Here is a 15,787-nt window from a genome sequence, read left to right on the forward strand (position 1 = left end):
CCTTCCCTCGATCCTGGAGACTGGTTCGCCGCCCTCGACATGAAAGACGCATACTTTCACGTTGCAATCTACCCGCCTCACAGACGCTTCCTGCGATTCGTGGTAAACACGGTGCACTACCAATTTGCAGTCCTTCCCTTCGGCCTATCCTCGGCCCCAAGGGTGTTCACGAAATGTATGGCGGTCGTGGCAGCGTACCTTCGTCGGCAAGGGATACAGGTGTTCCCGTACCTAGACGACTGGCTGGTGCGCGGTCGCACCAAGGAGCAAGTTCAAGCTCACGTCCACAGAATAGTGCACACATTCCACGAGTTGGGCATCCTACTCAACAAGGACAAATCCACTCTAGAACCTACCCAGAGAATAGAATTCATCGGCGCAGTTCTAGACTCCAGACGTGCACAAGCCATCCTGCCAGACAACCGCTTTGGCACCATCACGAACCTCATTCAAGGGCTCAAGGCCTTCCCAACTACCACGGTGAGGTCGTGCCTTACCCTGCTGGGTCACATGGCTTCCTGCACGTACGTAACCAGGCATGCCAGACTTCGGCTTCGCCCACTTCAAACCTGGGTGTCATCAATATACCGTCCACATCGGGACAGCCTGAACATGGTAGTCACGGTCCCGAACTCGGTCCTGGCCTCCCTCACCTGGTGGCTAGATCACAATGTGGTCTGCGAGGGGATGCCATTTCACGCCCCACAACCCTCTCTGCACCTGGTCACAGACGCGTCATCTCTGGGTTGGGGCGCCCATCTCAACGAACACCATACCCAGGGCCTGTGGACTACACCCCAGCTAGCCCTGCATATCAATGTTCGGGAACTGATGGCGGTACGCCTGGCGTGCCAGGCATTCCTCAATCTCCTACGTGGCCGCTGTGTGCTGGTTCTCATCGACAACACCACGGCCATGTTTTACATCAACAAGCAAGGAGGAGCACGTTCGTCAATTCTATGCCAAGAGGCCATTCGCCTGTGGGACTTCTGCATCGCCCACTCGATCCATCTCACGGCATCGTTCCTCCCTGGAGTCCAGAACACTCTAGCGGACCGACTCAGCAGGTCCTTCCAAACGCACGAGTGGTCTATCCGTCCGGACATCATACATTCCATCTTCCAGAGGTGGGGGTTTCCCCAGATAGACCTGTTTGCATCCCGAGACAACAGGAAGTGCCACATGTTCTGCTCCCTACAAGGTCGAGCTCCGGGCTCCCTCTCGGATGCGTTTCTCCTTCCCTGGAAAGATCACCTGTTTTATGCCTTCCCTCCGTTTCCTCTGGTCCACAAGGTACTGCTCAAATTACGCAGAGACCAGGCACAGGTAATTCTGATCGCTCCAGCGTGGCCGAGACAACATTGGTACACCACACTGTTGGAGCTCTCGGTTCAGACACCGATCACACTTCCATTATGTCCGGATCTCATATCTCAGGACCACGGTCGGCTGCGTCACCCCGACCTGCAATCACTCCACCTCACGGCGTGGCTGCTCCATGGTTCACCCAGGCAGAGCAGCAATGCTCACACTCTGTCCAACAGATCCTGCTGAGCAGTAGGAAACCCTCAACACGGACCACGTACCTGGCCAAGTGGAAACGGTTCTCCTGTTGGTGCGAACAACGAGCCACGTCCCCGTTGCAGGCACCCATTCCTCTCATATTGGAATATCTCCTCTCCCTAAAACAACAAGGGTTGGCGATATCTTCAATTAGAGTTCACCTGGCCGCTATATCGGCCTTTCACCCAGGGGAACTCGCGTCCTCGGTATTCTCTAACCCGATGGTTGTTAGATTCCTCAAGGGCTTAGACCGGACGTACCCGCAACAGCGTCATCCCGTCCCGACGTGGGATCTCAATCTGGTTCTCTCCAAACTCACAGGTCCTCCATTCGAACCACTAGCCACCTGCTCACTTTTGTACCTATCCTGGAAGACAGCCTTCCTCGTAGCCATCACCTCAGCAAGGCGCGTTTCTGAGCTCAGGGCGCTTACATCTGAGCCCCCTTACACAGTCTTCCATAAGGATAAAGTGCAGCTTCGCCCACATCCTGCCTTTCTCCCTAAGGTGGTTTCTACATTTCATATTAACCAGGACATCTTTCTCCCGGTCTTTTACCCCAAACCACATGCCACTCGCCAGGATCAACGTTTGCATTCCCTGGACGTACGAAGGGCCCTGGCCTTCTATATTGACCGCACAAAGCACTTTAGAAAGACGACGCAACTCTTCGTTGCAGTAGCCGACCGAATGAAAGGCTCACCGGTCTCCTCACAACGCCTATCCTCCTGGATTACGTCTTGCATCCGGACTTGCTATGACCTGGCAGGTGTCTCAGCACCGCACCTCACCGCTCACTCCACGAGGGCCCAAGCTTCCTCGACTGCTTTCCTGGCACATGTTCCGATACAGGACATCTGTAGAGCGGCGGTTTGGTCATCAGTCCACACGTTTACAGCTCACTATGCACTAGTGCAGCAGTCCAGGGACGATGCTGCATTCGGGTCAGCGGTTTTGCACACAGCAATGTCTCACTCCGACCCCACCACCTAAGTTGGGCTTGGGAGTCACCTAATGGAATGGATATGAGCAAGCACTCGAAGAAGAAAAGACGGTTACTCACCGTTGTAACTGTTGTTCTTCGAGATGTGTTGCTCATATCCATTCCAAACCCGCCCCCCGTCCCCACTGTCGGAGTAGCCGGCAAGAAGGAACTGAGGGGGCGCCGGGTCGGCTGGGGTATATATTCAGCGCCATGAAGGCGCCACTCTAGGGGGCTCCACAGCCGACCCGCCGGTGTTGCTAGGGTAGAAAATCTTCCGACGATCGTGCACGCGGCGCGCACACACCTAATGGAATGGATATGAGCAACACATCTCGAAGAACAACAGTTACAACGGTGAGTAACCGTCTTTTCTGTTCCCAACTCAGGGAGAGGAGTGGGGTCTAGTGGTTAGAACAGAAGAGAGCTGGGAGTCAGGACTCCAGGGTTCTATGCCCCTCTGTGTTGTGGCACTGTGCATGTCATTTCCTCTCCCTGTGCCTCCATTTCCACATGTGACCTCAACCGGGGATTCTAAGTGTTACTGTAGACAACTGTATTTAGGCACCCGACTCCTTTGATTTCAATGCGAGTTAGGCCCCGAAACACCTTTGAGGGCCTCTGTTCCTATACCTGGGCAAACAGGTGCCTGGACTACATGCGAGTGGGGCCCAGCAGAGATGCACAGCTCTGCGTGTCTATCAGGGCAGGACAGTGGGCGATGCAGTTTTCCCCCTGCATCCCCAGCAGGGAGGTGGACAGTACAGATAGAACTGGCAGCTACCTGCTGGTCTCAGATCACATTTCCCAGGGTGTCTTCCACACTCTGCAGCTGTAGAGAAATATTTCTCAACAAATTACAGCCCTGCTGGAATGGGATGGGGGCAAAGGAGGTTTTCAATCAGGTTTGCTGCTTCTCTCAGCATTTAATAGCCTATGTCGCTAAAACAACCTTGTCTACCAGGAACTGCTGCAATGAAGAGTATTAATCACTAAAACACTCACAAAACCATCAGCCAGCCTGGCTGGATCTGATGGGCAACGCACTAGACTAGGAGGCAGGACTCCTGGGTTCCGTTCCCAGCTTCAGGTGGGCGCATAGTCTAGAGATTAGAGCAAGGGTGAGGGGAGTGTGGTTAGAGCAAGGGGGGGCTGTGGGGCAGAACTCCTGGGTTCTATTCCCAACTTGGCCACAGTCTGACCGTGGGCAAGTCACCACATGACTACATGCCTCAGTTTACAATGAAGCTAGTAAATACTGCCCCCACTTTCCATGGGGATTGGGAGGCTAGGTCATTTACTGCCTATAGAGACTATCCCCTCCTATGTGTTTACCCAGCAATGTTCCCTCTAATTTTTTCCATCCACGTGCGGAATAAATTTTATGTGCACTGAGGTATGTGTGGATGTGCACCACCAGTAGAAACAAAAAAACCTAGACATACTATATAGTTTTAAAAAGTTAAATAGGGATAATTACTCCAGCCAGGACAGGTTAGGCATTTTAGAACTCACTACTCAAAGAATTAAATGTAAGTGTAAGAGAAATAAAAATTATGAAATGCACAGACCAGTCAAAACACTAAAATAACACACTTTGAAAGAATAAAATTACAGAGAATGTACGTGCATTGCAGGAAGTACCAAGAAGTAACAACAATAATACAGGTATGTGGTGGGAGGTGAGTGTGACACAGAGACAGTGTGTGTGTGTGTGACACTGAGACAGTGTTTGACACAGTATGTGTGTGACACAGACAGTGTTTGTGTGTGCATGACAGTGTGTGTGTGTGACACAGAGATAGTGTGTGTGCATGACACAAAGGCGGTGTGTGTGTGTGAGACAGACAGTGTGTGTGACAGAGCATGTGCAACAGAGACGTGTGTATGTGTGTGTGTGAGAGAGACAGTGTGTGACAGTGTGATACAGACTCTGTGTGTGTGTGTCACAGGGACTCTGTGTGTGTAAGAGAGAGAGAGAGACAGCGTGTATGCTGGCTGCTGGAAAAATTTCTGAGATGCCCTGCTCTGTCTCTTTAAGACACTCACTGAAAGCTCTCCTGCTTTGTCCTGAACCCTGTTGTCTCCTCTCCTCTGCTACGCAAGATGGGGTACATGGGCAGGGGGAGAGAGAGAGAGAGTGTGTGTGTGTGTAACAGACAGACAGACACTGTGTGAGCTGGCTGTTGGGGAAATCTCAGAAACAGTGCACTGTCTCTTTAAGAAAGGCACTCAGCCACTCACCCTTCCCTGCAGCAAGCAGCTCCCAGTCCTGAGTCCAACTGTGTCCCCTCTGCCCTGCTCTGCAGAGATGGGGTACAGGGGCTGGGGGGGGAGGGGGACGCCCTGACATCAGCACCCTTCCCCCTCCCCGCACAGCCAGCAGGATGGTCCTGGGAGCAGCTGCAGGAGGGAGCAGCAGGTGGAGAGAGGGGCACCCAAACACATGCTGTCGGCTGGGCGGCACTTCAATCTCTCCTGCCCTGCGCAGCTTCCAGGGAACACAGCCCAGCACTGGTCCTCATTGCCGGCTACCGCAATCCAAACAGTAGTTCATCATACAGTGCTTTGGGATCCTCAGACAGCCTGCGCACACAGCATTGCCCTCTCCTGGATGAACTCAGAACAGCTCACCTGTGTGTCCTAGACCCTGCAAAGCCAGCAGTTAATGGGGATTGCCCCGGAGCTCAGTGCGGGACAGCTGCTTGAGTTTTTGGAGCAGGAGGGTCTGCGCATCTGTCCCTATTGCCGCAGCGTGTGGAACAGCGACGCCCCTCTTCGGACGCTTGCTGGTTTGTTCCAACCCAGCCACGTGATCTCACCTGAGGATGTAATTGACCCAGACCATATTCTTCTCGCTGGGGTTCTTGATATTGACCGAGATGGTGGCACAGGACTGAATCCACACAAAGCCCCCGTTCTTCTGCAGCCAGCGGTAATATCGGGTCACGACCTGGCCTTTTTTCAACACTAATTGAAAAAGAAGTTCATTAGCTGAAGGCTGCCAGGCCCCACCCCTTCTCCTCTCTCATGAGCACAGACAGCCAAGAAAGGGGCTTTTACCCCCTCCCCGCTCAAGATCCCAGGAAAGGTACAGTCCCACTTATCACAGCCACGGCTCCTTAATGGTTTATCCAGCTTGTCATCCTCTCGGATGTCTCTGTGGCCCCTTTCATCTCTCTCCAGTGCTGATGTCCCCAGTTCAAGCTGGATGTCGATCAACTGAAGAGGGGCCAGAGAAAAGTCACGAGAATGATACAAAGGATTGGAAAACCTGCCTTACAGGGAGATTCTCCAGGAGCGCAATCTGTTTAGCTTAACAAAGAGAAGGTTAAAGGGCGACTTGACCCCAGCCTATCAGTAACCATATGGGGAACAAATATTTGATCATGGGCGCTGCAGTCTAGCGGAGGAATGACTAACACAATCCAATGGCTGGACGTGGAAGCTGGACAAATTCAGACTGGAAATAAGGTGTCAGTTTTTAACAATGAGATTGACCAAGGGCAGTGGTGGATTCCCCATCACTGGCAAGTGTTCAGTGAAGACTGGATGGTTTTTTATAAGAGATCTGCGCTAGTTCAAACCGGAATTAATTCAGGGCATTCCTATGGCCCGTGTTAGACAGGAGGTCCGAGTAGACGACCAAATATGTTAAGGCCTGTTATAAAGAGGATGACGATCACGTGCTCTCCGTGTCCATTGGAGGTAGGACAAGAAGTAATGGGCTTAATCTGCAGCGAGGGAGATTGAGGTGAGATATTAGGACAAACTTTCTAACTCGGGGGAGTTAAGCTCCGGAACAGGCGTCCAAGGGAGGTTGTGGACTCCCCTTCATTGGAGATTTTTAAGAACAGACTTCAGGGCTGGTCTAAGTTTACTTGGTCCTGCTTCGGTGCAGGGGGCTGGATGTGATGACGTCTCAAGGTCCCTTCCAGCCCGACATTGCTATGATCTCAGTGGTCCCTTCTGGCTTTTGAAGCTGACTCCATAGCACACACCAGGGCCCAGCCCAAAGGTTTGATAGGTTAAGGGCTAGTTATTATTAATAACGGATTGCACCTTTCATCCAAAGCAGCTTTCATGCCTGCTCATAAAGACCCTAGTCCAGCTGCTCCCTCTCTAGGGTGGGATGCAGCAGTTGTTTGAACATCTGCCTTGCAGTTTAGGCCAGGAAGTGTAGAAAGAATCCTGCGTCCAGTTGAAACTGGAGGGGAGTGGTTTAATCGCCAGGGTTGGGATCTCGCCTGGACAAGCAGGGGTTAAATGCTCGGATTCTGACAGGGAGGTTCAGCGGATCTTTAATGATCACAAAGGGTCAGGATCCGATTTGAAAGATAGCAAGGCCAGCCCTGCCTGCAAAGGGAGAGCGCCCCCTGCTGAGCACCCGCTCCCCATGTTGGGGTCAGCACTGACTCAGAGGAGAGAGCGCCCCCTGCTGTGTCACTCATGGCAGCCCCTGCAGCACAGCGCCCCCTAGCACCGCACTGGGGCAACGGGGTCAGTGCCGACTCAGAGCTCCTTAAAGTTATCAACCACTTCCTACAGCACCGCACTGGGGCACTGAGGTCAGCATCAGCTGGGAGCAGCATGCTCCCTAACTCGCCATGAACACTATTCCCTGTAGCGCCCTGAGTGATCCCGGGAGGGCACCCATCCAAGAACTGAGCAAACCCAACACTCCTTAGCTTGGTAGGGTTGCTATCAGCCTGCCTGCCCAGGGGCATAATCATTGCCTGCTAGTGCATCGATACACACAACACAGACCAAATCCATCCCTGGAGACAAGGGCGTTGCGATATTCCCCTAGGTGTCTTGCACCCCCTTGCTGATGCACAGCCCATTCTGGGCACCTGCTTGGACTTCTCCAAAGCCAGATCAGCATTGGGTAAGGAACTATCAACCCCAGTTTAACATACTGGATGAAAAACTGGCTAACTGATAGATCTCAAAATATAATTGTAAACAGAAAACCCTCATCCAACAGGTGTCTTTCCAGTGAGGTCCCACAGGGATCAGTTCTTGGCCCTACACTATTTCACATTTTGTTATCAGTGACCTGGAAGAAAACATAAAAATCACCACTGAAATGACACAAAAATTGGGGGAGTGGTAAATAACAAAGAGGACAAATTGCTGATACAGAGCGATCTGGATCGCTTGGTAAACGGGGCACAAGCGTTTTAACACGGCTAAATGTCAATGGATACATCTGGGAACAAAGACCGTTGGCCGTACTACAGGATGGGGGACTCTAGCCTTTGGAAGGAGGAGCTCTGAAAAACATTTGGATAATCAGCTGAACATGAGCTCACAGTGCGCCACTGGGGCCAAAAGATCTAATGCGAACCTGGGATGTAGAAAAAGGGGAATCTCAGATAGGAGCAGAGAGGTTATTTTATGTCTGTGTTTGGCCCTGGTGCAATGGCTGCTGGAATCCTGTGTCTGGTTCTGGTGCCCACAATTCAAGAAGGAGGCTGATGAATTGGAGAGGGGTCAGAGAAGAGCCGCAAGAATGATTAAAAGATTCGAACACCTGCCTTATAGTGATAAGACTTAAGGAGCTCAAGCTATTTAACTTAACAAAGAGAAGGTTAAGGGGTGACTTTCAACTGTCTGTACTGGGCTATCTTGATTATCACTTCAAAAGTTTTTTTTCTCTTACTTAATTGGCCTCTCAGAGTTGGTAAGACAACTCCCACCTGTTCACGCTCTCTGTATGTGCGTATATATATCTCCTCAATATATGTTCCACTCTATATGCATCCGAAGAAGTGGGCTGTCGTCCACAAAAGCTTATGCTCTAATACATTTGTTAGTCTCTAAGGTGCCACAAGTCCTCCTGTTCTTTTTGCGGATACAGACTAACACGGCTGCTACTCTGAAAAGTATCTACCTGGGGGACAAATATTTACAAATGGGCTCGCAGTCTAGCAGAGGAAGGTCGAACATGATCCAATGGCTGGAAGTGGAAGCCAGACACATTCAGACTGGAAATACGGTGTCAAGTTTTAAATGAGTAATTTTAGCCATTGGGACAATTTGCAGTTTACGAAGAGCCTTGGGGCTCGGCAAGACGTGCCTGGGATTCAGCACATGAGGTCTGCTGGGGAAAGGGCAGGTCTGATGGCAGCTCTTGCTGGACAGACAGTGCCACACGCCCGCGTGGAGGAAATCCAGCTATGGGCAGAGCGCATGCCGCACAGCCAGCCGCTTTGCCAAGGAGAGCACCCAACCCAGGCGGGACTAGAACCCTCTCAAGGCAAACCTGACTCAGCCGGAGTTCACAAAGAGGCAACGTGGTCTTTGGAGCTGCTCCTGACACTGGAGAGAAGCAGCTTAGACCCAGATCGGCGCAGGCAGTTTTACCCAAGCGGAACAAAAAGACGTGCATGACAAAGAGCTAGAGGGTGGGGGCATCTCCGGCAGAGGAGGTGAGGGGGAAGGAGAATCCATTGGCAGAGACAATTCCGCAAGTATCCCAGGAGAGGATGGGGACACAACTTTCCTTTGCACCAGGAACCCGGAGCCATCCAGCACGCAGGCACAACTTGCTGTGTGTCACGGTAGCACCTTGTTGTGCCAGGGGCTGGACCCACACCCCCAGGGAGAGACAGTCCCCACCCCGAAAAGCTGACAGTCGAAACAGACCAAGGAAGGATGATTAACCTCATTGTACAGATGGGGGAAACTGAGGCACAGAGGGTTTTTTTTAAAGAGACGCATGCTGGGGATGTGGCACTCAAAGGCTGGTCTCCTGGGTGCCCAGTGCCTCGTTCCCACAGCACTTCCTGCATCTGGCTGATGACATTTACAAGCTAGGAAATCCAGCAGAGAGCCCTGCCCGCTGGGTTCTGAAACGTCCCTTTATATTCCTGTCCCCACCAACGTGACATGGACCCTTCACCCCGGAGGGAGGAAGAGCTGGAGCAAACCAGAGCAGGGGACCGTAACTAGGATGCTTACAGTCCAGGTGGCTCTGCCGGATTCCTTCCACGTCCTCGCCATGGATAAACTGGTAGCAGTTTTTCCCTACCAGCTCCGAGGGGCATAGGTCCATATAATCGCTGATCCTGTGGGTGGAGGAGAGGTAGGGGGAGTTATAAAGGCAGGGAGAAGCAGAGAGAGATGGGAAAGGGTGGACTAGCTGCACGCCACTGTCCCCCGTCCCGGCATAGAGCCTGGCTAGGAAGGGGTGCCGACCTGCCACGCACCAAGATGCTATTGGATGGTAGGGGCCCAGATCCTGAGCATGGGTGTATTGGCGCAGCTGGGGGGTCTGGCCCTATTGACTCTAATGGAGCGACAGCCGATTCACACCAGCTGGAGATCTAGCCCCATCAACGCCAATGGGGCGACGGTGGCTTCACACCAGTTGGGGCCCTGGCTCCCAGAAACGGAACGGATCCCTTGTAGCAGGGTGAGAGAGAATCCCAGAATACAAGGCTGTATCAGGTATTAACCTGAGGCCAAAATAAAAGGCACAGGCCAATTTTATCACTGCACTGACTCCAGATTTACTCCCAGATGACTGTGCACAGAATCTGGCCCTAACGCCACTGACACCAACCGAGTCACTCCGGACCCAGCCATCTGCCCCTGGACCCACCTGCTCTCGCAGTACACGATCTGCAGATCCATGTTGACCCGGAACACAAACATGTGGCACTCGATGCGCACCTCGCTGAGCGTGGAAGGCGGCAGCGTGTGGGCCAGGGCCACCAGCCCCAGGACTCGGCTGAGGACCGAATGGGCGTGGGAGAAGGATGGCAGGCGGGGACGGAGACGGCCAGTAACGTGAATCACCTGTGTGTGGCGGGGGTGGGGGAGTCGGAGAGAAAGAGAGAGGGGTGTATATGGGCGGGGAACATTTATTCACTGTGCCGTACCACTGACCGAGAGTCTGGGCCCCTAACGCCAGGGCCGTGCCAGGAATGAGTTAAAGGGAGCTAAGGGGTCAGAGAGCGGGATATGGGCAGTCATGCCTAGTGGTTAGAGCAGGAGTCAGCCAATCAGGCAACCTACTCCAGCCCAGCTGCCCTCGAGACTGGTTCTGCTGCAGGCCCTGATTCCTGACACACGGTGCCTCCTGCTGGCGCCGATCCAGCTGCCACGGGCTTCTGGATCCTTTTGAACTCGTGCGCAGTTGCAGAGCTGCCGGCCACGGGGAGGGAAGGGGAGAGCAGGAAAGGCTGGCATTAACCATTCACACCTTGGACAGTGGGCAGCGGAGCATCGGGCAGGGCCTGCGGGGAGGCCTGAACAGGAGAAAATGACCCAGGCTCAGTGGAGCTGATCAGCTAGCGGGGAAGGAGGGAGGCTTCTGGTATTTGCATTGAAATTGATCAATCAGGCCTTTGGGAGCAAGGAGCTGGGGGTAGGCTGGGGAGAGAAAGAGACACAGATCTGATCCTCCCCACACTATCAGTCTCAGTGGGAAGACACTGGGGAGAAGGTATGTTCCCACTTGCTAACAGAAGGGTTTGGGGATTTAAGATCACTGCACATGGCAGACCACACTCTTAGGCGCCTTTACCTTGTAGCCAGAAGTCTTCACGTGCAGCCCTCTCTTGGTCAGGGTGGATTTCATACGGACGAAGAAGGATCGTTCCAGGGCATCGTGCTTGGGGGGGGCGTGGGAGCCGGTGGGATCTGAGATGGACACGGCGCGATCAGCGTCATTGGTCAGGCACCCGGCACGCCACACAGCGCGAGGGGGGCGTAGTCCTCCACTCGGGGCTCTGGCTAATCACCATGAGGGGCGTGGCCTTTGTCAGAGAGAGGCTGGCCCTCAAATAACTGAGGTGCAACCACTTCCACGGCCCTGTAGGCGTGAGACAGGCCGCCCCAGGTTCAAAAAGCAGGTGGCCTCCTGCAGGGATGGGGGAGGAGTCTGTTTTCCTGCTGGAGCAGGGGCAGGGGGCTGTGTCATCTTGCACGGCCTCTCAGGCATCACTCCTGCAACCCGCTCATCCCAAGCTCCCTTGTGCCCCACCTCGGTGTGGCACTTGCCCTTGGCGCCCAGCAATCCCGATGACCGTCATCCACCCCACAAGGGGAGAGCCTCCAGCATACCCCACTCAGCTGCTACATCTCTCTCCCAGACCCCAGCCTTGGTCACCTCCTGGCTCTTATGCTGGGGATTCTTTGGTTTAACTGGTCCCATTGGGTCATCTCCTCGATCTCGAAATAATCCACCAAGCCCCCAAACCCCACAGGTCCGACCCTCTGGGAACAGATCCCTTCGAAACCCAATTCCGCGACCCCTCTATGCAAACACCTGCCCATCTATTGTAATTTGGGAGCAGCCGTTTCGCTAAGACTCTGCCCCTCATCTCTCCGGCTTGCAACCCCCCCCCCCCCTTAAGAATGGCACCCATCCCCAGTGGAACCCCCTCCCTCCAGGAGCACACGTCTCCCCCCTACACCTGCACCGATCTGCACTCCCCAGCAATGCAGAGGACGGGCCGCTGTCTGCTTTCTGTCTGGGGAGGCAGAGCGTGCTCCGGGCTCAGCTTTATATCTCATTCTCTTTTACGCTCCTGCTTCGTATAAATCTTTTAAAGGTTCCCCAGATAAAAGCCAAGCAGACGGATATCAAATGAGATGGAAGGCGACTGAAGATTCCCTTTCATTTCTCACCACCCACCAGGCTCCTGGATGCCGGCTCCTCCACACGGCTCTGGTGTGGTTGTGGGGGGACGGGGCGGGGAGGGGGGAATGGACACCCACAACCCCTGGGTGAAGGCGGCTGGCGGGGGCCAGGTGAGACTGAGTGAATAACCAGCCAGCACAGAGTTTGGGCTCCTACCTTCCCCGGGGAAGCTGCTCACACATGAAGGTGACAAAGGGCTGGGAATTCCAAGGCTCGGGGAGCGGGGCGGGGGACAAAAGAGGGGGGAAGGGGTTGGGGACCAAGAGAGAAGAAGAAAAGAAAGGGAGAAGGGAGAGGAAAGGGGAGAGAGAGACTGGGGAAGGGAGAAAGGAAGAAGGGGGAGATGAAGGGAGAGAGGGTGGGGAGTCCAGTGGTTAGAGCAGAGAGGGCAGGGGATCAGGACTTCTGGGTTCCACCCCCAGCTCTGGGACAGGAGCGGGGTCTAGTGATTAGAGCAGGGGGGGACTGAGAATCAGGACTCCTGGGTTCTATACCTGGCAGGATGGGAGTGGGGGTCTAGTGGTTAGAGCAGGGGGGACTGGGCATTTGGGACTGCTGGGTTCTTGTTGCAGCCCTGGGGCAGAGGCAGAGGGTTGGGGGTAGGGGATGGGTCCACAGGCTGTTTCTGGTCAAGCAGGAGAAGCGGCTTTACCGGGCTCAGAGGCCTCGTTCAGGGAGGAGGACGAGCTGGCCCCGGTGAGGCCTGGGGGTTTCTGGCTCCCCGGTGGGGAGCCAACAGCATCGAAAGGCGGCTTGAGCCCCAGTTGCTCGGCAACCTCAGGGTGATCTCCGGGATGGATGTAGTCAAAGACGCTGCTGCCTGTCAGCTCCACCTAGAAGACAACAGAGATGGGTGGGGGGAGTCAGAGCTGGGCTCCCCTATTTGCAGGGAGAGAGAGGCTAGCTGGGGTCGTTCCTCTCCGGGATCCCAGCACCTGGGACCATCCTCCGCGGGACTCACGCCCAGTGCATCTAACACCGAGCCGACTGACAGACCCAACCAGCCCTTGGCCGAGTCACCTGGCTTCTCCCCTCCCCACCTTTCTAAGCCAGGCCCCGGTGCTGCCCTTCCAGACAGCCATCAGAGAGGAGCGAGATCAGGAGATTGTCTCTGTTCTGTGTCTGTACAGCCCCTGGCACCATGGGCTACTAGGTGCTACTACCATCTGAATAACCAGTAATGGGATCCAGCCACAGGGGCGACGGAGGAGGGGGAACCCCAGCAAGGTCCCCTCGATCAGAACATGCTGTTGTCTCACAGGCAGGCTTCTCCTCCCCTGGACTGTGCGCTGGAAGGCTTGCCAGGGATGCGATTAAAAGCCCCAGCGATCTGACTCAGAGACAGCCTCACCCCCCACCCCACCAAGAGGGGGCAAATAACCTAACTCGTTAGCACAGTTGCCACCTTTCACGTGGTAAATAAGCACCCACCTGACTTTCACAATAAGCTAAAAATCAAGATAATCGCATTTCAAAGCAAGCCAATCCCTAAGACCCCCCCATACTCTGTGACTAGATCCCCCCGGCGTGCAGTCAGGGCCTGTGGCGGGCCCGCTGTGAACCCCTGACTCTCTCCCGCCCCCCACCCCTTGCCCCTGCTTGCCGAGAGCCGATCAAAAAACAAGAAGCAACAAGCTACAAGCCAAACAAGTAACAAGCTACAAGCCAAAAATTAGCCAACAAGCAACTCACAAGCCAATTAAGCCAAAAACAAGCCCAATGTCTGCGTTTTTCCCCGTGGGTTTGGCAGGTCTGCTGGTTAGCTGATGGCGCGTGATACATTTCTGACTGGACTGATCTGATGGGATGGCAGGGACTGGCCCCGATGCTCCAGGAGGCCCCTTCCAGGCCCGTGTTGCCTAGGCGTGGATTGCGCAACAGCCACAGGGGTGCCCCCTTGGCAAGGGCACAAACCCAGCAGGGTTGTGAGGTCAGACTGCCAAGCAGCAATCCCTCAGTGGTCCCCGAGAGACACAGTTGCCTGCCCCCTCTCCTGTCAACCAGGCCTGGCTCTCACCCTCGGCTAATGCAATAAACCTCGGGGTGGAGTGCCTGTTCTAAAGGCCCCCCCCCTCCCCGTCCCCCCAGACACACGCACACGGCACCAGCCAGAGCGAGGTCAGCCGGAGTGACCTCCGCGCCGCCTGCAAAGGAAGGGGCAGTGCCCTCATCACCGTGCCAGCCTGCCCGGGAGCAGCGGCGTCCCGTTGGAATACTGAAGGTCAGCGCTTCGGGTTAACGTTTCCCACCACATAATGAAGAGGGAGGATCAATAAATAATCATGCCAAGCTCTTTTCTTCGCCTCCAGGGTTCGGGGGCTTTCCGGAGGGCTGAGCCTCATTAAAAGCGGAAAGGAGCAAGCCCGGGCTGCCAAGGCGGCAGCTGGAGACGGGCTAAGGACCAATGCTGTGTAGCAGACTGACGCCGCCCTCGGGAACGGTGTGCTACATGTGTGTGTGGGGGGGGGGGCAGCCGAGCCCACAGGCAGCATGGCCTAGTTGGATAGAACGGGGTGGGGGGGGGAGAGGAGAGACTGGGAAACAGGATTTATGGGCTGGGGTAGGGGTTGCCTTTGTGTTCTGTGTTCGTACTGCACCTAGTGCAATGGGAGTCTTAGCCCGTGACTGGGTACCGCAATACACCTAATAGCACTAAAATGTACAGCGCCTAGCACAATGGGGGTCTTAGTCTATGACTGGGGCTTCTGGGCACTACCACAATTCACCTAATAGCAATAAAAACGTACAGTGCCCGGCACAATGGGGGTCTTAGTCTATGACTGGGGCTTCTGGGCACTACCATAATACACCTAATAGCAATAAAATGTACCGCACCTAGCACAAGGGGTGGGGTCTTAGTCCACAAACATGGCTTTTAGGCGCTACCATGTTCTAAAAAAATCATAATATTCTCCATGCTGGGAGGAGAGTGGGTCTGGTGGTTACAGCAGGGATGCCGGACACCTGGGTTCTAGCCCCAGCTCCGGGAGGGGAGTGTGCTCTAGTGGCTACAGCAGGTCACTATGAGCTGGGATTCCTGGGTTCTGCCACTGATTTGGAGAAGGGAAGCTGGTGCACTCCACGTCATCACTGCGTGCCTCAGTTTACCCCAAGATAGGGAAGGATAATACCTTGCCCTGTGGGGGGGGTCACAAGAATTAATTAATGTCTATGAAGGGCAAAGGCTGGGTACCCTGAGCCAGTGTCAATGGCTGCAACTGGCCCCTTTGCCATTTTGCCCCCACGACCTCAAAGCGCTTGAGGAATTCAGTCTCACGCCGCCTTCGTGCCTGCAGGGAAGGGCAGGAGAGAGATCGCCGTGGTCACAGTTACTCATCGGAGGGGGTGCCCGGACGCCACCGGGATGGGAGCCATGGAAGAGCCTAGAGAGTGGCGCACCTAGAGGCAAACTCCTGCTCCCGTTTTCACGCTCAGGGGAAGTGAGGCGCAGGGACTCGGCCAAGGCTCCCAGGCCTGTGTGTTAGCCACTACCCCAGCTGGCAGCATGGTCTCAGCACGGCTGCTGCTAGAGGGGATTGGGCACTGGGCAGGGCAGAAAGGGAGGGGTTTATCTGTCCAGCTGAGGAC

General features: G+C 54.6%; 1 protein-coding gene across 2 annotated transcripts in view; it reads right to left on the bottom strand.

Moving 5' to 3' along the window:
* Positions 1-15,787, bottom strand: part of NPAS1 (neuronal PAS domain protein 1) — a 97,946-nt gene that overhangs the window by 10,995 nt on the left and 71,164 nt on the right. For both annotated transcript variants that reach the window (XM_034792862.1, XM_034792863.1), the window contains exons 6-10: positions 12,852-13,032; positions 11,081-11,196; positions 10,154-10,350; positions 9,511-9,617; positions 5,367-5,514 (exon numbers count right to left, since the gene is read on the bottom strand). In XM_034792862.1, coding sequence (XP_034648753.1) covers positions 5,367-5,514; positions 9,511-9,617; positions 10,154-10,350; positions 11,081-11,196; positions 12,852-13,032 — 749 coding nt within the window. The remainder of the gene's footprint in view (positions 1-5,366; positions 5,515-9,510; positions 9,618-10,153; positions 10,351-11,080; positions 11,197-12,851; positions 13,033-15,787) is intronic.

The sequence above is a fragment of the Trachemys scripta genome, chromosome 16, assembly GCF_013100865.1.
Source record: "Trachemys scripta elegans isolate TJP31775 chromosome 16, CAS_Tse_1.0, whole genome shotgun sequence".
NCBI classification, from domain to species: Eukaryota; Metazoa; Chordata; order Testudines; family Emydidae; genus Trachemys; species Trachemys scripta.